The 25,461-nt window shown below is 32.0% G+C and overlaps 4 protein-coding genes across 7 annotated transcripts; all 4 read left to right on the forward strand.

Moving 5' to 3' along the window:
* The first annotated feature begins 1,511 nt into the window (after positions 1-1,511).
* Positions 1,512-4,373, forward strand: LOC100777247 (cyanogenic beta-glucosidase). The gene is made up of 10 exons (XM_006590889.4): positions 1,512-1,945; positions 2,046-2,123; positions 2,235-2,322; positions 2,427-2,682; positions 2,839-2,954; positions 3,057-3,274; positions 3,391-3,422; positions 3,520-3,622; positions 3,753-3,861; positions 3,946-4,373. The coding sequence occupies exons 1-10, from the start codon at positions 1,564-1,566 to the stop codon at positions 4,139-4,141; spliced, it is 1,578 nt and encodes a 525-aa protein (XP_006590952.1). The 5' UTR covers positions 1,512-1,563; the 3' UTR covers positions 4,142-4,373.
* Positions 4,374-11,750: 7,377 nt separating this feature from the next.
* LOC100777773 (cyanogenic beta-glucosidase) lies at positions 11,751-14,842 on the forward strand. The gene is made up of 10 exons (XM_003539005.5): positions 11,751-12,234; positions 12,332-12,409; positions 12,524-12,611; positions 12,712-12,967; positions 13,103-13,218; positions 13,534-13,751; positions 13,865-13,896; positions 13,993-14,095; positions 14,264-14,372; positions 14,469-14,842. The coding sequence occupies exons 1-10, from the start codon at positions 11,859-11,861 to the stop codon at positions 14,662-14,664; spliced, it is 1,572 nt and encodes a 523-aa protein (XP_003539053.1). The 5' UTR covers positions 11,751-11,858; the 3' UTR covers positions 14,665-14,842.
* A 1,205-nt stretch (positions 14,843-16,047) lies between these two features.
* LOC100778308 (non-cyanogenic beta-glucosidase) lies at positions 16,048-19,386 on the forward strand. Of its 4 annotated transcripts, XR_005887136.1 has the most exons (7): positions 16,897-16,942; positions 17,062-17,131; positions 17,820-17,879; positions 17,987-18,240; positions 18,338-18,407; positions 18,545-18,661; positions 18,996-19,386. XR_005887136.1 is itself a non-coding variant. In XM_026124399.2 (5 exons), the coding sequence occupies exons 1-4, from the start codon at positions 16,510-16,512 to the stop codon at positions 17,840-17,842; spliced, it is 432 nt and encodes a 143-aa protein (XP_025980184.1). In that variant the 5' UTR covers positions 16,048-16,509; the 3' UTR covers positions 17,843-17,879; positions 17,987-18,979. The 4 variants fall into 4 exon arrangements, 2 of the variants coding, with proteins under 2 accessions (XP_025980184.1, XP_040862647.1); XR_005887135.1 differs by lacking the exon at positions 18,996-19,386 and having other exon boundaries at positions 18,545-18,979; XM_026124399.2 differs by lacking the exon at positions 18,996-19,386 and adding an exon at positions 16,048-16,541 and having other exon boundaries at positions 16,636-16,942; positions 17,987-18,979.
* A 1,584-nt stretch (positions 19,387-20,970) lies between these two features.
* Positions 20,971-25,312, forward strand: LOC100785608 (beta-glucosidase 12). The gene is made up of 13 exons (XM_003537898.5): positions 20,971-21,152; positions 21,302-21,371; positions 21,796-21,854; positions 22,733-22,808; positions 22,895-22,972; positions 23,063-23,150; positions 23,272-23,449; positions 23,819-23,934; positions 24,013-24,236; positions 24,478-24,509; positions 24,652-24,754; positions 24,888-24,996; positions 25,088-25,312. Exons 1-13 carry the CDS (start codon positions 21,000-21,002, stop codon positions 25,257-25,259), a joined length of 1,458 nt encoding a protein of 485 aa, XP_003537946.1. The 5' UTR covers positions 20,971-20,999; the 3' UTR covers positions 25,260-25,312.
* Positions 25,313-25,461: the final 149 nt, after the last annotated feature.

Below are 25,461 nucleotides of genomic sequence, written 5' to 3' on the forward strand. Positions count from 1 at the left end.
TAGTTTTTGGCTTTGTAACTATTGTTCCTGTTCTGTTTGCTGCTTCTGATTCCTTATCATGAGCCTTAAATATAAAATCTAGCAATTCAAAAATTGAAAGAACGAATTACATCCAGATAGAGATATATACAAGTATGAAATCATCAAAACTTAAACTAATAAACGACATGCATAATCTGCAATCTCCTTCATCGGCACAAGGTTGCCACTAGCTAGCCAAAAATGTTTAATGTTCAATTGATTGTGTGTATATCAGTCAAAATCTTAATTTATTAATTCTATTAAAATCTTGATTTTCAAACAAGGATAAATAATCAATATTCTTGTGGGAAATGTTCTTCACGTGAGAGTGATTTTTGGGGTTATTCTTTGAGTGGGTGTTTCTAAGAGTTTTTTCAACAAAAACGTTTTTGGATATTTTATTAACTCCTTATCTTTTTCATTCTATAATTGCCATATTCATTTCTAAATTAAATTTTAATATTTTTCAAAAAATTTGCCAATAGTTCAAAATAAAGCCGTGGTTAACAAATTAAAGAATCTCATTTCTCACATAAGATATTTCCGTATTGGCCATTCATTTTGGAGTTAATTAAGTAGATTCCTCTGCCGCTGGATATACATGATCAATTTCATCATAAGTGTGGAATAGCCAGAAATATCTCATTTACACTATATATCATGACCACGCCAATTACCAAAAGTGTCTTGCATGAGATTCAAAAGGTTCAAAGTTCTTTTAAATGGGGTGATCAACAAAATGATGAGGCTGGAATGTAGTAAATTGGCACACCATGATGATTCCTAAGAGGTGCATATGGGTATGTGTAAATTTGTAGAATTGAACAACGCTTGCCTAATTAATGAAGCTAGGATGGACATTTAGGTCAAGGGATCATCGCTGTAGAGCGTGCGGTTTAAGAGGGAAAATTTGGTCGCTGAATTCTTGAGAAAGAGTACTGTGGAAGTCAGTGACTGGCAGAAGGAAACAAAACAACTTTTAGTTATTTAGATTAATATTTTCCAGCTGATCCTAAAGCGTTATTTGTGATGATATAAGAGATGTTAGACAAAAATAATGCGCGCGGATTCAACATTCCCGGAAGTTTTAACTCTTTATTTTCGTGTCCTTCCATGAAACTTCGTGTGTGAAGAACATTATGTGCTTTCCCTTTTTCAAAATACTATACTATACTATTTTATCTTTGACCATACAACAGTAGATCACTTGCATGTGAGCTAATATTCTTGTTAAAAAATGTCGCATAAAAGACATAGCCGTCTTTTATTATAATCAACATTATTGGCAAAGTAAGAAAAACACGTGTGGAACAAGTCAACAGGATTTTTATCAAACAAGGTAGGCAGATGCATGGTGTTTACTCAGTCTTCTAAGTCAGCAATAGACAGCATACTATATATTATTATTATTATTATTATTATTGAATCAACGTCGTAGTCATAGAGTGGCAGTAGGTATTCCACTCCTTCCTATATAAAGAGGAAAGGTTTCGGAGATAGAGAACACCAAAACAATCAACTAAGAAAAACATATCACACAATATGGCATTCAAGGGCTATTTCCTTCTCGGCCTCGTTACTCTTGTTCTTGTTAAATCTTCCAAAGTTACATGCGAAGAAGAATCAGTTAATACAGTTTCACCCATTATTGACATTTCACTCAATCGGAAGAGTTTCCCAGAAGGGTTCATATTTGGGGCGGGATCTTCCTCGTACCAGTTCGAAGGGGCAGCAAAGGAAGGTGGTAGAGGACCAAGTGTATGGGATACCTTCACCCATAATTATCCAGGAAAGATCATGGATAGAAGCAACGGAGACATGGCAATTGACTCATATCACAACTACAAGAAAGATGTTGGGATGATGAAGGATATGAATTTAGATTCATATAGATTTTCCATATCTTGGTCAAGAATTCTCCCAAGTAAGTTAATTTGCTTACACCCAATGACTAATTTGAAATAAATTTTCCCTAGTTGGATGTTACCCATTAACCATTTTCTAATTAAACTATATATCTACAGAAGGAAAGCTAAGTGGAGGTATCAATCAAGAAGGAATCAACTATTACAACAACCTTATCAATGAGCTACTAGCTAATGGTTAGAATTTAATTATACTCAATTGATTCAACTTCAGCGTACTTCGACTTTAATTTTTTAATATTTCGTTATTGTTAAGAATCATAGTTAATAAGATATTAACATTTACAGGTATACAACCACTTGTAACTCTCTTTCATTGGGATCTTCCTCAAGCTTTAGAAGATGAGTATGGTGGCTTTTTAAGTCCGCGCATAGTGTAAGTTTCAATTCTAATACATAGCTTATTTGTGTACTTAGCACATTATATTTAACATCTAGATATGAATATAATTTGTCTAACAAACATATATTGATCTTCAGGAAAGATTTTCGAGACTATGCAGAACTTTGCTTCAGGGAATTTGGCGATAGGGTGAAGTATTGGGTTACATTGAATGAGCCATGGAGTTACAGCCAAAATGGCTATGCAAATGGGCGAATGGCACCTGGCCGTTGTTCTGCATGGATGAATCTGAATTGCACTGGTGGTGATTCTTCAACGGAGCCTTACTTGGTTACACATCACCAACTTCTTGCTCATGCAGCTGCTGTTCGTGTGTACAAGACCAAGTACCAGGTTAGTTTATTTGTTCTTAATCTTTTAGATATGCTACAAGGTTCACTTTGCCTTATTAAACTTTACCTTGAGCCAGGAATTAGAAAAAGGAAATTCTCATAAAGGTTGTTTGACATTTTTGTTTTCTAACTAAATATTTAAATACAATGTATGCAGGCATCTCAAAATGGTGTGATAGGCATAACCTTGGTAGCTAATTGGTTTTTGCCGCTCAGAGATACCAAATCTGATCAAAAGGCTACAGAAAGAGCAATTGACTTCATGTATGGATGGTAAGAGTTGATCTTTCCCTTTATGTAACTTTATTTGATGTTGAGAATGCATGCCCTGTTGAACAAAAAAATTGAATTGACAACTAATTTATTTTATTTCAGGTTTATGGATCCATTAACATCTGGAGACTATCCCAACAGCATGCGATCACTTGTGAGGACAAGATTACCAAAGTTTACTGCAGAGCAATCCAAACTACTTATTGGTTCATTTGATTTTATTGGCCTAAACTATTACTCTACAACATATGCCTCTGACGCACCTGATCTAAGCGAAGCCCGTCCTAGCTACTTAACAGATTCTCTTGTCACTCCTGCATGTAAGGACTTCAATTGTCTATCATTCTATCAATTCCCTAAATTGCATGTATTCATTATTAAATATGATTGTGGCTGACAATGGTTTGTCTTTTATGTTTTTGATTGATTATTACAGATGAACGTGATGGGAAACCTATTGGAATAAAGGTGTGTGTATACACCAAAACATGCAAATGTTCTTCTAGTTAAATCATTACTTTTGATAAATATAAAAACTAACTCTTTTTTTTTCGTAATTATGCAGATTGCTTCTGATTGGTTATATGTTTATCCAAGAGGAATTCGTGACCTTTTATTATATACCAAAGAAAAGTACAATAATCCTTTGATTTACATCACTGAAAATGGTAAATAACACTTCTCTAAATACTTGATTTCCTTTATTGCACTGACATATACTATTCTACATGAATTTTAATTTTCCTAACCAAATGATAATGTGTCCTTACTTATATTTTACCTTCTCTCAATTTATAGGTATAAATGAGTATAATGAACCAACATTATCACTTGAGGAATCTCTTATAGATACCTTTAGAATTGATTATCATTACCGTCATCTCTTTTATCTTCAATCCGCAATTAGGTAAGTAATTAATATTTTATTTGTAGAAAAGGTTTATGTTATTTTGTATTCCAACTTCATTTTTTTAATTTTTACATTATGTAGGAATGGCGCAAATGTGAAGGGATATTATGTATGGTCTTTGTTCGACAATTTTGAATGGTCTTCAGGTTATACATCACGTTTTGGGATGATCTTCGTGGATTACAAAAATGGTTTGAAGAGATACCAAAAGCTTTCAGCGCAATGGTTCAAGAATTTTCTCAAGAAAGAAAGAAGACTTTATAGCTCTAGTAAATAATATGAAATTCGTTTATTCATTGGTTATATTTGTAAATAATTATTTGGTTTTTCTTTGATATTCTTTTATTCTAAAGAGGTCCTAATTTGACTTAGAGGGTATTGATTATTCTTTTATTCTAAAGAGGTCCCATTGGACTGAGAGGTGAAACAAAGATGTGTATCAGTTGATTATAGCTGCTATATATTGTTATTGTTATTGTTATAATAAGAATGAAAAAAACTTTTGGTTACGATAAAGTGATATCATTTACAAATTGATTATGTTTGCTAACTAATTTATTGTGCATCTTATTTTTAACTCTTTGACAATCGTACCAATTTTTTCAAGTAATAAAGAAAATGATAAGACTGAATGTCAAGTCCATAAAGACTTTGCTTGTATTCAGACTTTATATATATATATAAATTTTAAGCAATTGATGAGTCATATCAAATTTTTTTCATTGATTGTGCATAAATATAAATTGATGTAAATTAACTACAAGACAAAACAAACGTTCGGAGTTGTGAAATGACGTTGCTAATGAGTTATGAGACGTGTTGGGAGGTCAGCCTACAAGAACTACTCTTGATACAATCCTAAATGATTTTGCTCTATTTAACAATAAATTGATTATTACTCACATCCACTAATATACTCTAGCCATTATCCCTCAAGTGAGAGAGCTTAAATTACCTAATATCACTCTTAATCCCTTAAGAGTTATATCAAATAATATGTATTACGAGCAGAGATGCATAAATCAGGCTAAATAATATCATTATATCCCAAGATATGGATTACCTAAATGTTCATTCCAAGTTCCTAGAATATGAACATTTTCCAATGTCAAAACCCTAAAACATTACATGAGACTGGATGATCAGACCACAGACATGATAATAAGCACGGAAAAGAACAATAATATCAACATAGCATTAAATAAATAGTTAGAATTATTACATCAAGAGAGTTTGGTTTGTAGAGATCCCAACAACAGTGGGTTTTAGACTATCATTGTAATGAGAAGCTTACAAATATAAAAGGTGAATGAAATGAAAGAAAATGGAAGAGAAATGGAATGAAACGAATCGGCTAGAGCTCTGGAAATAGACCCCTCACCTCTCAATATACGAGCAATGCTACGTAGTACAAAAATTATCAGGCACGAATTGCATGAAAACAAAAATAAACATTCATGCTAAATAACATTTTTCCTTAATATATATATATATATGTGTGTGTGTGTGTGTTTCAAGCCATTCTACCTCTTCCTACACTACTAAAAAATTGATTTTTTACGACACACACTCTAAGACGGTTATACGTAACCGTCTTAGAATGTCACGCGGTGACAATTTTGTAATTAAGAAGAATTTTTTTTATGACACACATTCTAAGGCGGTTCCAAGAACTGCCTTAGAATGTACTAGGAGCAACGTAAACCACAACGGGTTTATACATAAAAACGTCATTGTTTTTCTTCGCTTAATTACATAATTGCCACTCCGCGTTTGAAATCCCTAGAGCCCCTTCAGCCTCTTGCATTTCCTCTTGCCTTGGCCACCAGCATCACCCACTTTTGCAACTAGCTCCACGCCATCCTCGGCTACCGCTGCTCCAACGATGATGATTCTTCTTCTTTTATTTCTCACCACCTTCTAGATTCTTCCACCGTCTTCGCCCACCACTTACTCGCTTGCTTCTACACTTATCTAGGTCAACTCACTCTCTATTTCTTCATTTGTTGCATCACTTCTATACACAGGCACGTTTGCAGGTTCTCGCACGTGTTTTTATGCACGCGATTTGGATTTGCATGAACTCAATCGTCGATGGGGCACAAAAAGTGAAACACTGTGTCGCGCTCGAAACAATCCCTCACGGCTGCCACCGCCAACGGTGTTGCCACCTCGCCGGACGCCTACACCACGTGCAATGTTTTTTATCACAACCCTAGGATGATCAAATTGGCCACGCTCCAATCCGAGGGGTCCGATTACTCCACAATCAAGCTCAAATGCGAGCGCACACTCACCACGCTCCACTGCGGGAACCACACGAAGGCAACGAAGGCAATGAAGCAGTTGAGGCAGTTTAAAATCATATTAATTAAAAGTTTTGGGGCCTCGTACGTACATGAGTCTTTGTTTCTCTCATAAATTAGTTTTAATTAGTTGAATTAAAAAATATTTTTAATTGAAAAAAATCTGCTCAAAATGTTTTCTATTATCAGTTTTGGATCATTTTGAAAAAAAATCTGTTCAAAATGCTTTTCTTTAATCTTGTATTCCATTGATTTTAAATGTGATATCAAATTCATCTTTCTACTATGTTGTATATGCATTTTTCATGTTCTCTGCCTACCAGATCAAGTGCATGTCTAACTGGAAGAAATAATCACTTACTTTGTCAACTTCCTAAGGTAGATTTTGAAGAAGATGGTGATTATTTCTGGGAAAATAATCATTCCTAAACATGCAGAGTGTTATTAGAAAATAGAATGGAAGAAGTACAATAACAGACGATATGGTATCCCCATCGAAGAAACAAAATGTGTGATTGCCACTACAAACAATATTATCTATAATCTTGTCTTTCTCACTGTATATCCTACTAAGGAACTCAAAATATTCTTGTTGTCTGAAGTGTTGAGCACCATTATGAGAAGACAATTTTTCTCACAGAATTGGCACATACTCTACTTTTATTCAAGTTGGGTTACTTCTTTTTTATGCATTTGTTCATTAACTATGCTTCATTACTAATTGGCTTCCTTCCAAATACTCCAGCTCAATTTGGTCTTGCTGTTGATTTTTGGAAGCTGCTTGTAGAAGCTAAGGTTTATGCTCTAATGAATAAATGCTATAATGGTATCTCAAGAAAACTGAGAATGTTTTGGTGTTTATTGTTTTTAATTTTTAAAAGCAAAAAGTGGAAGCCAGCTAACTCTGATTTTGAAGTCTACTCCTATGAAAAAAAAGTCTACTCTAAAAGTACTACCAATTTTTAAAGAGTCTGTGAGAACTTTACCCAGCACTTGAAATTTTTTGCTCGTTCTTTGAATAAGGAGAAGCCTGTTACTACACAATTGAGACTCAACTGAATGGAACTTTTTATGCTACTTATTTTAAAATGAACTGGGTTATATATACATATTTACATTTTACTTGAATCCCATATGTCCGTAAACCTTAACGGATATTAAGCCATATGGTACTCAACTTGTTAACATTGATATATGAGTATTCTTGGTGTATAGAATTTTCATGTGATCAATTAACGTTGCCATGGGTTCCAATATTGCTTTTTATATTTGCAAATTTTTAATTTCTAATATGGTAACAAAAAAGAAATGCTAATCTCTATCTTTTGTATTCTCCTGTTTTATGAACAGTGTAGTGGTCTTTTGTACTATGCTCTCTTCCTTGTTTTTGATTGTTGTTTTGGTCTGCAGGAGCAAAAGCTTTTGGATGAAATCGATCGGCTTAAAGAAGAACTACAGCATTGTGATGAGAACATGAACAGCATTGTGCCCTCCTTAGCAAAAGTAGAAAGGAGAAACATAGTAAGCTGCAAAAGTATATTATTTACTACTTTTCATAGTCAAGAAAATATTTCTTATGAGTTTAAATTGTTACGTTATAGGTCCCTATGGGGCAAAGAGAATGAACTTACTGCTGAAATTGATAAGCTGAGAGCTGAAGTTGAGAAGGCTGAAAAGAGTCTTGATCATGCAATTCCTGGTGTGAGTAACCCCTCTTTCTAACAATGTTTGAATACCTAGATGATAAAAATGACAACTTGCGAGTCATAGGTCAACCCAGTCAGTCCCTAGTCACAGGTTGTTGTTTTTGTCTATCACCATGTTTGACACTATTATGATGTTCAGGATGTGAGAAGAGGGTTGAATTCAGTTACGAAGATCTCCAGGGAGTAACATTTCTGGAGTTCAAGGTCCAATTATAGAGTTGCTGAATTGTGATGAAAAGTTTTTCACTACTGTTGAAGTTATTGCAGGACACAGGTCATTTCTCATTGATATATGTATTTGATTCATCACATATTGCATTGAGCATTTTCCTATATTGTTTTGGGAGAGGGGTAGGAGAATTTGGCACGTCAGTTGTTTCAAAAATATATTTAAGCCTTTTCAGTATTTGTTCTTGGCCTGATTTCTTTACTGGTTTTTTATTTTTGCACATTTGGCTTTAATGTTTTTATTTAACATCTTTTTTTTGAACAACTTATTTCATGTGGTTGTTGAAAATGATGACAACTCAACCCAGATAATTAGACATCTTAATTCACAGAAAGGTGGTCGAGTTACATTTATTTCACTTTACAGAGTAAAGGGTCCACGTATCACTTATCCACAGAGTTCGGATGTCATACCTCTTTTAAAGAAATTGAACTTTAAGCATGACTATACTCCTGCATTCAGTCAAGTTAGCTTCTAAACAAATGCTATCTTTTATTTAACACGGGTACAACATCTCTATGTGCTATTTGTGATAAAATAATTCTGAGGTTTTGGTCTATTAGATGTCAACTTAACATGAAAAATTGATGCATAATGGAGAAGCATGTTAATTTATAATAATCATGGTATTTAAATACCATGATTATGAAATAAGAATTTTGATTGAATGCATTTGGTGATGCTGATAAGTCGATGAGAATGAGATATATAACCTAGATATCTAATGAGATATAGTGGGTTTGCAAGTAGTAAGTGATATATGCATACAATATGTGTTGTATACACTATAAAGTTAGAATAGGAACCTTCGTGGTTCATTACAATTTGCTAGTTAATGATTATAAACTGTCGATATATAATACCAAGGTTCATGTAAACATTTTGTACCGAAACATTTGTAATTGTCATTCGTGAAGAAAAAGAAAAAAAAATAATAATTCAACATCGGTTATTTGGATAACCGATTCCCGAATATACTACATCAGTTAGCTGGAAAATACGATGTAGAATGTTTGACCTTGGTTGTCTATTCAACGACATTTAACGGCCAAAACTGATGTGGAATGACAGACATTCTATATCAGTCAATTAGACAACCGATGTTAAATTATTACTTTCTACATTAGTTCATGCCAAGAGATCGTAGTAGAATTAACGCCATTCTACAACGGTCGTAGCCAAGAGATCATAGTAGAATTAACACCAATCTACATCGATTGCGGAGACCGATGTAGAACACCTACCCCTTTTACGATGTCTTCTATAACATCGGTTATAATAACCAATATAACCGATGTAGAATGACCATTTTGTAGTAGTGCTACATTCACGATTTTATGCTTCTTAGATGTTTGCTGTGATTTATCATTTGTTTAATTATGACCCATTTTTGTTACGGAGTTTCTTTTTTATCAGCAAAATAAATTCATTAAAGTAGAGGATTTAGGGTAAAGCAGTACACGTACCCAACGCCTTACACCACAACACCTTTCAATACAACTCAAAACAAGCATCCATTGATCCTCTACCCCAATCCTCAACCAACACTGTAAAATCGATCTAAGCTTCATAGTTCATATCAATAAAAAAAATGTGCACAAACTTTCTATACTGTTAATCATATACCAGAACAGTCTTTTCCAGCACCATACAGTGTGGTGTTATGCTTTTGTGATGTTGCTATAAGTTAGGCTTCGCAAATACTATATATGCAGAGAGCGTTTCGGTCTGCAAAATGCTTGATGTTACAAGCATCTGCATGTTTCTTAATTTTATTCGGGTATTGCCTTTTCTTCTTTCTCTTTTAACTATTATGTTTACTTTTATCTCATAATAGATTGGGTGTATACATTCAAATGACAAACTAGTCAGACACTCGTGTGACGAATTGATTTGAACACGTTTTAAAATGACTTAGATATATATTAACCTCGTCAATGTAATACATATCCATATTACAAATTCCTCTTGACTTTGATATGCCAAAATTTGTGGCACAATAGATATAAAATGTTTAGTGAGGAATTTTGACATCTAAAATCTAAAAGTAACACAATAAAAAAATAATCTAAAAGTAACAAAACATTTTATAAAGACTAAAACTAACGAATAGAATCATATTTGTAGAGATTTGAGCCTTGAATATAATGTCTAGCAATTAAAAAATTGAAAGAACGAATTACATTCAAATAGAGATATATACAAGTATGAAATCGTCAAAACTTAAACTAATAAAAGACATGCATAATCTGCAATCTCCATCATCGGCACAAGGTTGCCACTAGCTAGCCAAAAATGTTTAATGTTCAATTGATTGTATGTATATCAGTCAAAATCTTAATTTATTAATTCTATTAAAATCTTGATTTTCAAACAAGGATAAATAATCTATCTTGTCGGAAATATTCTTCACGTGAGAGTGACTTTTGGGGCTATTCTTTGAGAAGGGCGTTTCTAAGAGTTTTTTCAACAAAAACGTTTTTGGATATTCTATTAACTCCTTATCTTTTTCATTCTATAATTGTCATATTTATTTCTAAATTAAATTTTAATATTTTTCATAAAATTTGTCAATAGTTCAAAATAATCTTATGTCTTAGTATCAATTATTTATCATAAACTTAAAATATAATTTATGTATTTAAAAATATTTATTTATTATGAATTTGAATTATATTATAATTATATATTCAAAATATTTATTAATTATAAATTTTAGTCATATACCCCGTGCACATGGCTAACACCCATACGGACACACTTCTCTGGGTATAATTTGTCCAAATTTTTCACGCAATCCAACTTTCATCAAATTCATGTTTATCTATGCATGTCAACAATTTTCGAAATTGGTCAAAGCCAGCTTAGGGATATTGACTGATTAAATTTTTTAAAATATTATCATCTTTCATCATTCAAAGTAAGTTTCCGGATTATCAACCAAGCGAACACACATTTTTAATTTAATCAATCATTAAATTTTTCAGTCGGTATTAAATATAATAATATAATTATAAATTATTATTGAAATGATAATATATTGATTAAATATTTTTATGATTTTCACAATATAAATATTTAAATGTATATTTTCATAATATATTTATGTTATTCATTCAAAATAAAACATATATATATATATATATATATATGTATAAAACAAACAAAAAAACACTATCTACAAACCAACTTTTAATTTAAAACATTATTTATTATTTAGATTAATACTTTCCTGCTGGTCTTAAATAGTTGCTTTTATAAGAGATGTTGAACAAAAATTGTGTATTCAAATTTCGTCTAATTTTTGTTTTAATTAATTTCCATGTAACTTCGTTTGAAAAACATTATGGACATTCCCTTTTACAAATTAAAATAAACTTTTGTCTTTGACCAATGACCATACATATTCAGATAATATGCTTATTTTCTTGTTAATTAAAAGAATGTTATATATAAGACAATTAACCGTGAGCCGTCTTTTTTGATTATCAACTTGGAAAATGGCCAGAGAAAAACGTGGTAAAAGTCAGCAGAATATATCAAACGAGGTAGGCATGAGCATGCATTAATGTTTATTAAATCTACTAGTCAGCACTACAGTTTGGTGGGTAGGTATTCCTACCCATATATAAAGAAGCAAGCATTCCCAGAGATAACATCAAACGACAGCACCTATCTATATAGATAAAGAGGCAATTAAGCATTCTCAGATATAACACTAAACCACTAAGCAAAATATATCGATCACACGATATGGCATTTAAAGGCTATTTCCTTATCGGCCTCATTGCTATTGTTGTTGTCACTTCCAAAGTTACATGCGAATTAGAAGCAGAAACAGTTTCACCTATTATTGACATTTCACTCAATCGGAACAGTTTCCCTGAAGGCTTCATCTTTGGGGCAGGATCTTCCTCGTACCAGTTCGAAGGTGCAGCAATGGAAGGTGGTAGAGAACCAAGTGTATGGGATACCTTCACCCATAATTATCCAGCTAAGATCAAGGATAGAAGCAACGGAGACGTGGCAATTGACTCATATCACCACTACAAGGAAGATGTTGGCATGATGAAGGATATGAATTTGGATTCATATAGATTTTCCATTTCTTGGTCAAGGATTCTCCCAAGTAAGTTAATTGCTTATGATGACTAATTTAAACTAAAATTTTCCTAGTTGAATGTTACCCATTAACCATTTTTTATTTAAACTATATATATCTACAGAAGGAAAGCTAAGTGGAGGTATAAATCAAGAAGGAATCAACTATTACAACAACCTTATCAATGAGCTACTAGCTAATGGTTAGAATTTAATTAAACTCAGTTGATTCAACTTTTATTGTATTTTCAGTTTAATTTTATCATATTGCCTTGTTATTGACAACCATAATTAATATTATATATTAATAATTACAGGTATACAACCACTCGTCACTCTTTTTCATTGGGATCTTCCTCAAGCATTAGAAGACGAGTACGGCGGCTTCTTAAGTCCACTTATAGTGTAAGTTTCAATTCTAAAACACGGCATATTTATGTCTTTAGCACATTTAACATATAGATATGTATGCAATTTGTTGAACAAAACATATATTAATCTTCAGGAAAGATTTTCGGGACTATGCGGAAATTTGCTTCAAGGAATTTGGTGATAGGGTGAAGTATTGGGTTACTTTGAACGAGCCATGGAGTTACAGTCAGCATGGTTATGCAAATGGAGGAATGGCACCAGGTCGTTGTTCTGCTTGGTTAAATTCAAATTGCACTGGAGGTGATTCTGCAACAGAGCCTTATTTGGTTACACATCACCAACTTCTTGCTCATGCAGCAGTTGTTCGTGTGTACAAGACCAAGTATCAGGTTAGTTAATTTGTTCTAAACCTTTTAGATATGTTATAGGTAGACTTTGCCACATTTAATTTACATTGAGCGAGGAATTAGAAAAAGGAAGTTATTTATAAAAGTTGTTTTACACTTTCTTTCTTATGTACTCAGGTGTCTCAAAAGGGTTCAATAGGCATAACTTTGGTAGCTAATTGGTTTATACCGCTCAGAGATACCAAATCTGATCAAAAGGCTGCTGAAAGAGCAATTGACTTCATGTATGGATGGTAAGAGTTCCTACCACCCTTTATCTAACTTTGGTTTCTACAAAATGCATTGCATTTATATTACATCAAAAACCAATAAAGAAATACAATGAATAAGTATTATCTAATAGACTATATCTTGATGTGTTGGGGGTTCGTAATCCTTAATTAGTTTTTCAAGGCTTCTACACATTTCCCTAACCTTAAATGGTGGTCTTTCAATGGTAGCGTATATATTAAGGATTTGATACGGGGGTCTTGATATTTTTTCTATTTAGTATTGAAAATGCATGACTTGTTGAACAAAAATTTTAATTGATAGGTAATTGATTTCAGGTTTATGGATCCATTAACAACCGGAGACTATCCAAAAAGCATGCGATCTCTTGTGAGAACAAGATTGCCAAAGTTTACTACAGAGCAATCCAAACTACTTATTGGTTCATTTGATTTTATTGGCCTAAATTATTACTCTACAACATATGCCTCTGATGCACCTCAGCTAAGCAATGCTAGACCTAATTACATAACAGATTCTCTTGTCAGTCCAGCATGTAAGGACTCCAATCTTCTATCATTCTATCAATTCCCCAAATTGCACGTATACATTATTAAAAATGATCATGGTTGATAATGGTTTGTCTTTTATATTTGTGATTGATTACAGTTGAACGCGATGGAAAACCTATCGGTATAAAGGTACGTCTATGCCTACCAAAGCACGCAAATGTTCTTCTAGTTAAATCCTTTAATTTTGATAAAATATAAAACTAACCTGTTTTCATAATTATGCAGATTGCTTCTGAATGGATATATGTTTATCCTAGAGGAATTCGTGACCTTTTATTATATACCAAGGAAAAGTACAATAATCCTTTGATTTACATCACTGAAAATGGTAAATAACACTTGCTATATATATATATATATATATATATATATATATATATATATATATATTTAATTTGCTTTAATGAAATAACATATGTTTTACATGATTTTTAATTTCCTAACCTAGTGAAAGAAATGTGGATTCTAACTTATATTTTCTTCACTTAATTTATAGGTATAAATGAGTATGATGAACCAACACAATCACTTGAGGAATCTCTTATGGATATTTATAGAATTGATTATCATTATCGTCATCTTTTTTATCTTCTATCTGCTATTAGGTAAGTAATTTATTATTTATATAAAAGATTTATGATATTTTGTCATGAAATTTAATAGTTGTTAATTGAACTTATTTTATCTTATCCTTGATATAGGAATGGCTCAAATGTAAAGGGATATTATGTATGGTCTTTGTTCGACAATTTTGAATGGTCTTCCGGTTTTACATCAAGATTTGGAATGATTTATGTAGATTACAAAAATGATTTGAAGAGATACAAGAAATTCTCTGCATTATGGTTTGAGAATTTTCTGAAGAAAGAAACCAAACTATATGGTTCTAGCAAATAGTATTATGAAATTTGTTTACAAAATAGTTATATATATTTGTAAATAATTATTTGATTTGTATTTGGTCATTCTTTTATTCTATCGAGGTCCTATTGGACTTAGAGGGGAAATAGAGATGTAGATCTATTGATAATTGCTACTATTTTGTTACATTAAGAATGAAAGAAATTTTTTGTTATGATAAAGTTATTATTTTTTATAATTTACTGCATCTTGTATCGGGGGATCTGTGAAAGTTGATAACAGTAAAGCTCACTCTGTTCTCATCATATTGCTGGAAACTAGAAATTGAACGAAGCGATTGAACAAAACTACGAACTTTAAGTACAACATAAGTACATATATCTATGTATCACTCTTAAGAAAGAAAGAAAGAAAAATGTGCTGGATATATACATATGAATATATCCCCCATGAAAATATAGCACAATATATCTATAACTTTTGGCGTCCTAGTTTATTAATGAAAATTAACTTAATATAAGTAACAAACAAGTTCAACCGTGATTAGTCAATGCGAGAACAGAGTATTGCCAAGTACCGTGATCTTTGCATGTTTTTAATTGATGAACGTATAATTGACCTTCTCTCACCATGTTTATATATGTAAAAGAAAAAAATGCCAATCTTTTAAGTACTAACTTTCGTTACTAGTGTTTGTTCTTATTTTTAGCAATAGTTACCGTGAGTAGGAGTCACTTCTTTTTTGATTGAATGTCTTTTGGCACAGCACAGAATGGAGCTCCCCTGTTCCTTTCTGCCTTACAATGAACCTCATTTGTTTTTATTGAAGAATTTTAAATGGGTGTATAAATATTTATCGATCACTCCTATACTTTTTTTTCCCATTTTAACAAAGATTAGACAAAAAAAAATCGTGATGAGCTACTTTTATTTAGTAAAAGATTAATAATCAATAAAATTAAAAATAAATGGTCATTTTGACAATATAGTTTGCATTCGATGATAGTTTGATTTTTATATTTTGGAAATGATTAATTTAATCCATAAAACTATAAATATTATGATAAATTAGTTCAACCGTAAATAGGGATGGATGCACGTTGTGAATTATGGGAGTAATTGTCTCTATTAAGTATTTTTTTACTTGAATATTTTAAATAATTATTATTATTGTCCCTATAAAAATAGATATTATTACCATAAAATATTTTTTAAAAATAGAATATTAAAAATAAATAAAAAATAAATTAATACTAATTTTATCGATTTTATCCTTTTAAATTTTAAAAGCTTAGATATTTTAATTTTTTTTATCATGAGATTGTATATTTTGTAAAAAAATTATACTAATACTTTTTGTTATTGAAAATATTATGGATTATTTTTTTCTCCACTAAAGAAATTTTTTGGATTGGTTAATGACCATCAAGTATATGTTATTTTGATTAAAGTTGAGTGCATATATGAAATATTACCGGCAATTCTATGTGTGTCGGAGATGTTTCACATGAACACACATTATTATATTTTTTGAATTAAATTCAGTAAAAAACTTTAAATACAAAAATTGAGTGTTGATGTAAAACATTAGGTTCAATAAATAACATGTCACATATGCACTTAGTCTTGACAGAAAAGATGGATATTTAATGTTTAAACTAGGTTATTGCAATATTTGTACATGTGACTATTTACCCTAAAAGAAATAAAACAGTAAAAAAAAAAAAAAAAGCAACGATGCGAAACGATAAAGTGACAGAGAACAATCAGTTGCCTTAACTTCACTCCAAGAATTACGATCATGGCATTGAGTTTGAGCATGCTACTGTTTGTTAGGTGCAGAATTGTGATGATTGACTTCGAGGGTCAGCTCCTCCAGATATGCAGAGAAGGAAAGAAGCAAAGCAAATAAGGTAAGAGGAAAATTCGTATTATTGCCTGTTTGATTATTTACATAGCTTTATATAGAAATTTCTAGGATAGAATTTGACATAAAATCTGTTATAGGAATATTCTAGTAACAGAATGTTTGTCCCTGAGGGAGCACATACGACAAGCAGGATTTGATGCTGATTTCCTAATTTCTCTCTCAAGCGTAGTCCTTCAGGTATGTTGGCTTCCTCACCCTTCTCTTGCTGTTGGTGCTTCCTGCGTATTCCTATCACTGTTGCTTTGCGTTTTGTCTCTTTTTGTTATCTCAGCCATTACCATTACTCGTTCCAACACCAATGCACTCATTCATGAGGTTTCTTATCTCAACCGGAGCAGTTTCCCGCTAGGCTTTATTTTCGGGACAGCATCCTCAGCATATCAGGTACATTATATATCATAATAATTTGTCAATCAATTTGATCAATCTTCCAATTTGGTTATTATTGTTCTCAATTACCGTTTATGTATTCAGAAGCTAAGATACATAATTTTGCGGTGTAGTATGAAGGTGCTGCAAGTGAAGGTGGAAAAGGACCGAGTATATGGGATACTTTCACTCATAAATACCCAGGTATATGTATATCTCTCCTTCCCTAGTGTTTTTTTAATATTGTTTACTTATGTTTTCGAATAAGAGTAAATAGTATCGTAACTCAGTTGGCAACAAACAGCGAACATGTGGGAGGGGAGAACCTGAGTTTGATTTCCACATAACACATATTCAGGGAGAAGAAGAGGAGCTTTAAGTATGCCATAGTCCCGGACCATAGGTTAATTCAATCGCCAGCATAAAAGACCGACGTTTGTGGTGATACTTCAAAATCTCACCGGAGAGCCAAATACCTCAATTGTAGTGCTCACCGGAAAGAAGAAAAAAAAAAGTAAATAGTATGTGTTTTTTAATTGCTCCAGCCTTGCAGAATTTTGGGTCTCTAGGTGAAATTTAGGACCATTTTTTTATCAAGCAAAGTAAATTATTACTTGCAATCAGAACTCAGAGGTGGTTGACAGAGTGGGGGGAGAGATCATAGAGATGGAAGTAAAGGAGAGGATTCTTAGAGATTCTATAGTTGATGGAATAATGTCTTTGATTGTATCTAATAAGGAAACAAGAGAGACATCTAACTGTTCATCTGACTAACATCTAACTCCTAACTAATGAGTAATTTGCAAGATGTATGAGCTGGGTATGTTTTCTTATACTTGCTTTAACTATAAATTGCCAGCTTAAATGTATAATTTCTACTTATGGCATGCAGAAAAAAATAAAAGAGGGAAGTAATGGAGAAGTAGCGGACGACTCATATCATCGGTATAAGGTATATATGTTTTCAGTTATAGTACTACTTAAGTAATTTTCATATGAATAAAAATGTAACTAATATGTAGAGTCATGAATCATGATAAACTGGTCCACATGTTTTAGGAGGATATTGGAATCATGAAGTATATGAATTTGGATGCTTATAGATTTTCCATTTCATGGTCTAAGATACTACCGAGTAAGTCAAGTTTGCTGACATTCCACCCAAATAATTTTTTTATTTTTTTTCTTAGTTTGTGTTCCATAGTAACTATTATTAACTTATAAATTATTTGCACAAGGAAAGCTTAGTGCAGGTGTAAACCATGAAGGAGTAAACTACTACAACAACCTCATCAATGAGCTCATGGCTAATGGTCATACTTTATTAATATATATATATAACTCTTTACATTGCATTAGTATCATATCCATATGGTTGTTAATCATAAATAATCATCATGAATCATGCAGGTCTGCAACCATATGTGCAATCATATGTGACATTTTTCCATTGGGACGTCCCCCAAGCCTTAGAGGATGAGTATGGCAATTTTTTAAGTCCTCACATTTTCCACCTAGAGCTGTATAATTAACTGATAAACATTGTATGAATATTGAGAGAAAGTTTTAGTAAATCTAATGATCTAATAAACTTATATAATTCATATGAGCATGCAGAGATGATTTTAGGGACAGTGCTGAATTTTGCTTGAAGGAATTTGACAATAGGGTGAAACATTGGATTACTTTGAATGAACCGAGGAGTGCGAGCAAGAATGGCTATGCAAATGGCAGGTTTGCGCTTGGTTGGTTAAAAATGAATTGCAAAGTTGGTGATTTGGGAACTGAGCCATATTTGAGTTCGCATTACCAACTTGTTTTCATTACTATCAGGTCCTCGGTGCTCTTGAGCTGCTTTAATTTAAAATCACCAAATGTTTTTTAAACCAACAATGAATCTTTATGTCCTGAAATTTAATGAGACTTCAAGTTTTCTAATAAAAGGGTCAAAGAGTACAGAAGCCACATGTAATTTCTATTTGGTGAAGGACCATGCTTTATTTTCATGTAAAATTATTGAATGCTGTTAGTAATGAAATTGACAAAATATTTGAAAATGTGTATACAGGCATCTCAAAAGGGTTTAATAGGGATTACCTTGAATTCTGATTGGTATGTTCTGGTTTCTAAAGAGAAAATTGATCGAGATGCTGCACGTCGGAGCCTCGACTTCATGTTTGGATGACAAGTTTATACTCAACATTCATAGTTTGGAGGGAAGGAAAATTGACAGACAATTTTTTTTTTTTTTTGAAAATATAATCATGTGGTGACTGATAGTATACTACATTTAGTAAGAAAAATGTGAGCCAACAACATTATTGATTGCTATTAGTTGACGATGCACTTAGATTGATGTGTTGGTACCTGATCTTTATTTGTGGGGTGATTTGTGTTTACACAAAGTATGTCACCTCGTAAACCTGTATAAAATTGAAGGTAATTTATATATGTAGTGATGTGTCATTTGTGCTGTTAGGAAAATAAAAAAGAGTGTTTCAATACTTATTGATTGCATTTGCATTTCTGGTTAAGTATATGGACCCACTCACAACTCATATGTCATCACTTTACACTTCACAATAACATGTATAATCATACTGAGAATCGTATTAATCTCATACTTGTTCACAACACATGTCTCATCATACTTTCTCACTAACACATTATCACTTCTCTTACACTATATATATATATATATATATATATATATATATATATATATATATATATATATATATATATATCATACAATAACAATCTTTAAACATTTAAGGGATATAATCATATCAAAATCAAAGGAATCAAAATCATAGATTCAAAAACACGAAAACACTAAGAACACTTAATATTATCAACCAATTCACATTAGGATATCAATTGGCCCATCAAACATAACAATATCGTAATTATAATCATAAAGGTAGAATTAACATAGAGTAGACATCCCAAAATAAATTTTAATTTGATCCTCTAAGGATTTCTACACATATTCATTCTAACCTCAATTGCGATAAACACATCTCTTACCTTTAAGCGGGCCCACATGTGCAGTCCAACAATGATAAAGGAATCTCTAGCGGTTCCTTAAGATTCCTCAACCTTTTTTTTTGGTTGCTCTACTAGGATTTTCAAGTGTTATAGAGAAGGAGAAGGGATTTGAGCCTCAATTTTATTGTCTCCGTGCGAGGGTCATTTCTCTGTCTACAAGCAATATTTTTCAAATCTCAACGGTAGAAATGTGTGAAAATGAGCTCCCAAGATGGTGTTCCAATTTCATGATGATCCAACGATTAACGAGTTTAGGATCATAGTTTTACTGTGACATATTTGGGTGTATGTGAGTGAAAAAAAAATTCTAGAAGAGAAAAAAGGGAAACGAATTTGAGGAGAGGAAGAGTGTAGAGACGTATAAAAAGTAACTTAATATGTCTCTATAATTAAGATACTCTCAACCTTTTATTTATTCTCTTTTTTATTTTATTTTATTATTTTATAAAAATGAACTATATTTTACTTTTTCATTGAATAAATAATCAATTAAAACATCTCTTTATTTTTTTAAAACATCATCTTACTCTATGTATTCAAATACTATGAAATCTTTATTTTAATTAACAAAAACCATTTTTTCTCATTTATTTAATTTCTAAAAACTTTATTAATTTTTTAAAAAAATTCTTTTTATTTATTTGACGAAAAACAAAGTGTTACATCAATGAGTTTAGTTACACTTCTGAAGTTTTGTTCAGTTAAATAACTTATCTGTTTTTTTTGTTTTTAGTGCAGACTAAATTATATGAAACAATTCTGCTCAAACATGACAGTTATGTATGTAGTATGTACTTATATGTTTACATAGCATCAACTGTTGATAATGTAATTAAACTGACAAGCTACCGGTCAGTTCTTTTTCTCTCTTTTGAAATTATTTAATGCTAGCAAGTTACAACAACATAAGTGAGATGTCATTGCCATTATCCTAATACACAAGTAATTTTTTTTTTAAGGATATATTTAACCAATGAAAGTAAGCACATAAGGAGACTTTTTATTAAACATCAACAAGGGTATGGCATTCAAGGGCTATCTATACATTCTCATTGGTGTCTTCACTCTCGTTATAAGTTCCTCCGTTAATATCACACAAGCAGTTGCACCTTCTCTAAATCGGACCAGTTTTCCGCCAGGTTTCATCTTTGGCACCGCCTCCTCCGCCTACCAGGTATGTATCAGTACTGATATTATAAGCATGTATATGTGTACGTGTGTGCACGTGTGTGAGAGAGATTGTGCTTCAAATTTTCATAATTAAGATTATAGGAGTTAGATTTGTACAGTATAATTGATAATTAATTTGTGTCTATGATATAGTACGAAGGTGCTGCAAATGAAGGAGGCAGAGGACCAAGTACATGGGATGCCTATTCTCATAAATATCCAGGTATCTCTATTCAATACTTCAATTTCTTTAGTAGGTGAAAGCTAAAGAATTAGTTTAAAAATATCCCTTGTGTGAAAACCAGATAAACTTGTGGTCTCTGGACCGGATTGCTTGAACCTCTCAGTATAAAAATATTGTATTAGCTGAAGATAAGGAACATACAAGGTGGGGTTCCTCTCTTTTTATGAGTAAAATTTGACACATTATGGTATGCAAAAAGTCGTTCTTAAGACACTGTTAAAAGTGAAGATTAAGAACAGATTTTAAGAAAACATAGATAATTATTAGGAATTTAAGAAGACAAAAGCTGAAGTAAATCAGCACTATATTGATTTGATAACCGTTGTTCCACTCCATCTGGGCAATGACAGTTGTTGTCCTGTATCTGTTTTCTTCATGTGGTAATTGGTGTATTTGCTAACAGAAAAAATATCGGATAGAAGCAATGGAGATGTAGCAGTTGATCAATATCATCGCTATAAGGTACCATCCAAACCGAAATTGAAACTTGTTCTGCACTCTCTATCTTACCAATTATATATCATGCTAGTTTGTTTACCACAAATTAATGCTATTAGGTAAAATTTACTACATATAAGGGTTTCATTTTTTATATTTAGTGAATCTCAGTCTAAACTAGTGAGATTTGTGTGAATTTCAATCAATAAAAGAAGAATGTATTGGAAACAGAACGTGTTACTAACACTCCTGTATTTGTATATGGGTTATTTTGGCTTAATTTCTGTTCATAAAATAACTTTTTGACTAGCCAATTATCAATAAGTTAAACATTTAAGCGTGCTATCCTAACAATGACATTCATGAACTTCTATTTAACAACTTAAGTTTTCAGGAGTTTTAGTCCTTGGCATAGTATCGAAGCTTACCATAGGGATGTAAAATATCTACATTACAATTGCCAAAAAAACAAAAAAGCTGTATCTTGCATTAAGAAGTGTGTTAGAGATGTAATATTTAAGTATGTCTTTTTTCTTGTGTTAGTGATATAGTACTGTCATTCATAAACTTTCACTTGACTGAGTAAGCAAGGTTGGTTATTGATAATAGGAGAACGAGATCAACAAGTATAACAAAAAATCATTCTTGAATCCAAATTCAAGACATGATTTAAATAGAAGGGCAATCTGAGTATTGAGTAGTGTCTATTAGGCGCAATCAATAAAAAATTTAACATACATAAAAACAGCATCCATAAAGATGACAAAGTCCTTGCTAAAATTATTTTTAAGACACAAGCTTGTAAGAACATACTCACATTGCATTAGTACACATTGATTTTATATAATTGTTTTGTTCACTATCTATTTACCAAATGTGTTAATCATTTTACATGTTCATAGGAAGATGTTGGGATCATGAAGTATATGAACACTGATGCTTACAGATTCTCCATCTCTTGGTCAAGGATATTGCCAAGTAATCAAATAGGATTCAGTTTCATCCTTACGAGTTTCAGTTATTAGAATCTTTCCTTTACATTAACCACTCTGATAAATATGCAGAAGGAAAAATAAGCGCAGGTATAAACCAAGAAGGAATCAAATATTACAACAATCTCATCAACGAGCTACTGGCAAATGGTCATATATAATCCATCCTGTATTCATAAATCATCACACATTTATGATGTTCATAATCTTAATATATTGATGGGAATGACATTATTCCAGATCTTCTGCCATTTGTGACCCTTTTTCATTGGGATCTTCCCCAAGCCTTACAAGATGACTACGGTGGCTTCTTAAGCCCTCATATTATGTAAGTGACACAACACAAATTTTCATTCAAGCTAGCTAGAATAGTAGCAATTCATTATAAATCAATGCCTGCATATAAATTGAATTCAAGTTAGCTAGAATAGTCACATTTCTATGTGCAGAAATGATTTCCAAGATTACGCTAAGCTATGCTTCAAGGAATTTGGAGATAGAGTGAAGCATTGGATTACTTTTAATGAACCATGGAGTTACAGTATGGGTTCAGAGCCCTACCTGAGCTCTCACTACCAACTACTGGCTCATGCAGCTGCTGTCAAAATTTATAAAACCAATTATCAGGTGCAGTAGTTGAGAAACTTAAAAATTTAAGTGTGTTTTCGGTGAGCATTGTTAAAACTAATTTTAAATGAAATTGAATTACAAAAAATGATTTTGAAGTGATGTAATTTATGTTTGAATATTTCCATTCTAAAAATTAGTATTACAACACAGTATAAATTTTTTACTAAACTCAATCAATTTCTCAACGTGAAACTAAACATACAAAAATTTACCTAGAATCTTGTTTGCACTTTGCAAGTATTTCAAGATGATCCTGGGCAGTTCAACATATAACCAAACACATCTTTCCTATTCAAGACCAAATTTGTTAGTGGTACACATCTTGTTCTGTTGTTCATTATGAATGTATTACCTTAATGTGAGCAGGCATCTCAAAACGGTTTGATAGGCATCACCTTAAATTGTCACTGGTTTATTCCATTCTCAAATGACACATTAGATCATCAAGCTGCCCTACGCGCTCTTGATTTCATGTTTGGATGGTAAAGGCTAATTAAGTCTATTCAAATATCTCTTTGTGCCTGTGTTAGTGTGATGTTTCAAAATTTATTTGATTGCAGGTTTATGCAACCACTTACAACAGGAAATTATCCAGAAACCATGCAGTCTTTGCTGGGAAGTCGATTACCAAACTTCACAGAAGAGCAATCCAAGCTACTTATTGGCTCATTTGATTTTGTTGGACTCAATTACTACACCACTAATTATGCTGCCCATATATTCCAAACAATTAATAACACAAGCAATACTAGCTATTTCCAAGATACTCACATCAACTTTACAAGTAAGAACACCTTGGTTACAAATCTTAATGAAGAATTATATATTATATGACTTCTTTTTTTCCTTTTGCGGTAAAATTAAGGGGAAAGCAAAACTGGGGCTACATAATTTCTGACCAAGAAATTAAGAGTTAATGAAAATCAATGTGCACTAATTAATCAGTGATACTGCCTTGTATTTTGTATTTCAAAAAATAACAACTGTCTTTCATGAATTATGTTTTATGCTATGACTTATGACAGCTGAACGTAATGGGACACCCATTGGACCAAGGGTACGTAAGACTACTTCATTTACTGTTAGTTATATCTCAAATATTAGTTATCTGAGTGTGTAACACTTAAGTACAACCAGATGATTCGTTTCTATGATTTATTTATTTGATGAAATAACAAAGAAAACTCATTCCTATGCAGGCTGCTTCATCTTGGCTTTATGTTTATCCAAGGGGACTTCGAGAACTATTGTTGTACATAAAGATGAAGTATAACAACCCTGTAATTTACATAACAGAAAATGGTAATACTTCAATTATGATCTTTTTTATTTTTCATTTTCAATATGAAATTTAAGATAATAATCTAGCGTAAGTTAATGTGTATATATTAACTATATAATAAACTAAATTTTTCACATTTTACTTAAATTATAGGTATGGACGAGTCCAATGATCCAACACTATCCCTTGAAGAGGCACTCATGGATACTTGCAGAATTGACTACTTCTATCGTCATCTTTATTATATTCTAATTGCAATCAAGTAATTGACACTCTCTTCACTTATTCAGTTATTCAATAATTTAATTTTATGATTTTAACTCTATTTTTATTTGTTGGCTTTTGGTGCGAAGGGATGGGGTGAAAGTACAAGGATATTTTGCATGGTCACTTTTGGACAACTTCGAATGGAGTGCTGGCTACACCTTGCGTTTTGGAATTAACTTCGTCGATTACAAGGATAATTTAAAAAGACACCAAAAGCTCTCTGCCCATTGGTTTAGGAATTTTCTTCAAAAATACTAGACTCATTGCAGGTTGATACCCTATAATTAATAAGATGAAAACTTGGTCATTAATCAAGAGCAACTTTAATTTTAATTTTTTTAAAACGAATTATAAGTATCTGGATCTGTGTTATAATTGTTTTATACTTCTCATTGTGTTATGTTCTTGAATGAGATTCTGGTTACGCAGTAGTGCTGTTTAGTACTAATTCTGTGGATTA

This window comes from Glycine max, chromosome 11, assembly GCF_000004515.6.
Source record: "Glycine max cultivar Williams 82 chromosome 11, Glycine_max_v4.0, whole genome shotgun sequence".
Lineage (NCBI taxonomy): Eukaryota > Viridiplantae > Streptophyta > Magnoliopsida > Fabales > Fabaceae > Glycine > Glycine max.

Coding starts and splice junctions, on each gene's coding strand:
- LOC100777773 (XM_003539005.5), top strand. CDS start 11,859: ATGGCATTTAAAGGCTATTTCCTTATCGGCCTCATTGCTATTGTTGTT. Junction 13,752..13,864: donor TTCTCTTGTCAGTCCAGCAT/GTAAGGACTCCA, acceptor GATTGATTACAG/TTGAACGCGATGGAAAACCT. Junction 13,897..13,992: donor GAAAACCTATCGGTATAAAG/GTACGTCTATGC, acceptor ATAATTATGCAG/ATTGCTTCTGAATGGATATA.
- LOC100778308 (XM_041006713.1), top strand. CDS start 16,510: ATGCAGAGAAGGAAAGAAGCAAAGCAAATAAG. Junction 16,542..16,635: donor AAAGAAGCAAAGCAAATAAG/GTAAGAGGAAAA, acceptor AATCTGTTATAG/GAATATTCTAGTAACAGAAT. Junction 16,943..17,061: donor CAGCATCCTCAGCATATCAG/GTACATTATATA, acceptor TTTGCGGTGTAG/TATGAAGGTGCTGCAAGTGA.
- LOC100785608 (XM_003537898.5), top strand. CDS start 21,000: ATGGCATTCAAGGGCTATCTATACATTCTCATTGGTGTCTTCACTCTC. Junction 21,153..21,301: donor CCGCCTCCTCCGCCTACCAG/GTATGTATCAGT, acceptor TCTATGATATAG/TACGAAGGTGCTGCAAATGA. Junction 22,809..22,894: donor TTGGTCAAGGATATTGCCAA/GTAATCAAATAG, acceptor ATAAATATGCAG/AAGGAAAAATAAGCGCAGGT.
- LOC100777247 (XM_006590889.4), top strand. CDS start 1,564: ATGGCATTCAAGGGCTATTTCCTTCTCGGCCTCGTTACTCTTGTTCTT. Junction 2,124..2,234: donor CAATGAGCTACTAGCTAATG/GTTAGAATTTAA, acceptor TAACATTTACAG/GTATACAACCACTTGTAACT. Junction 2,955..3,056: donor ATTGACTTCATGTATGGATG/GTAAGAGTTGAT, acceptor ATTTTATTTCAG/GTTTATGGATCCATTAACAT.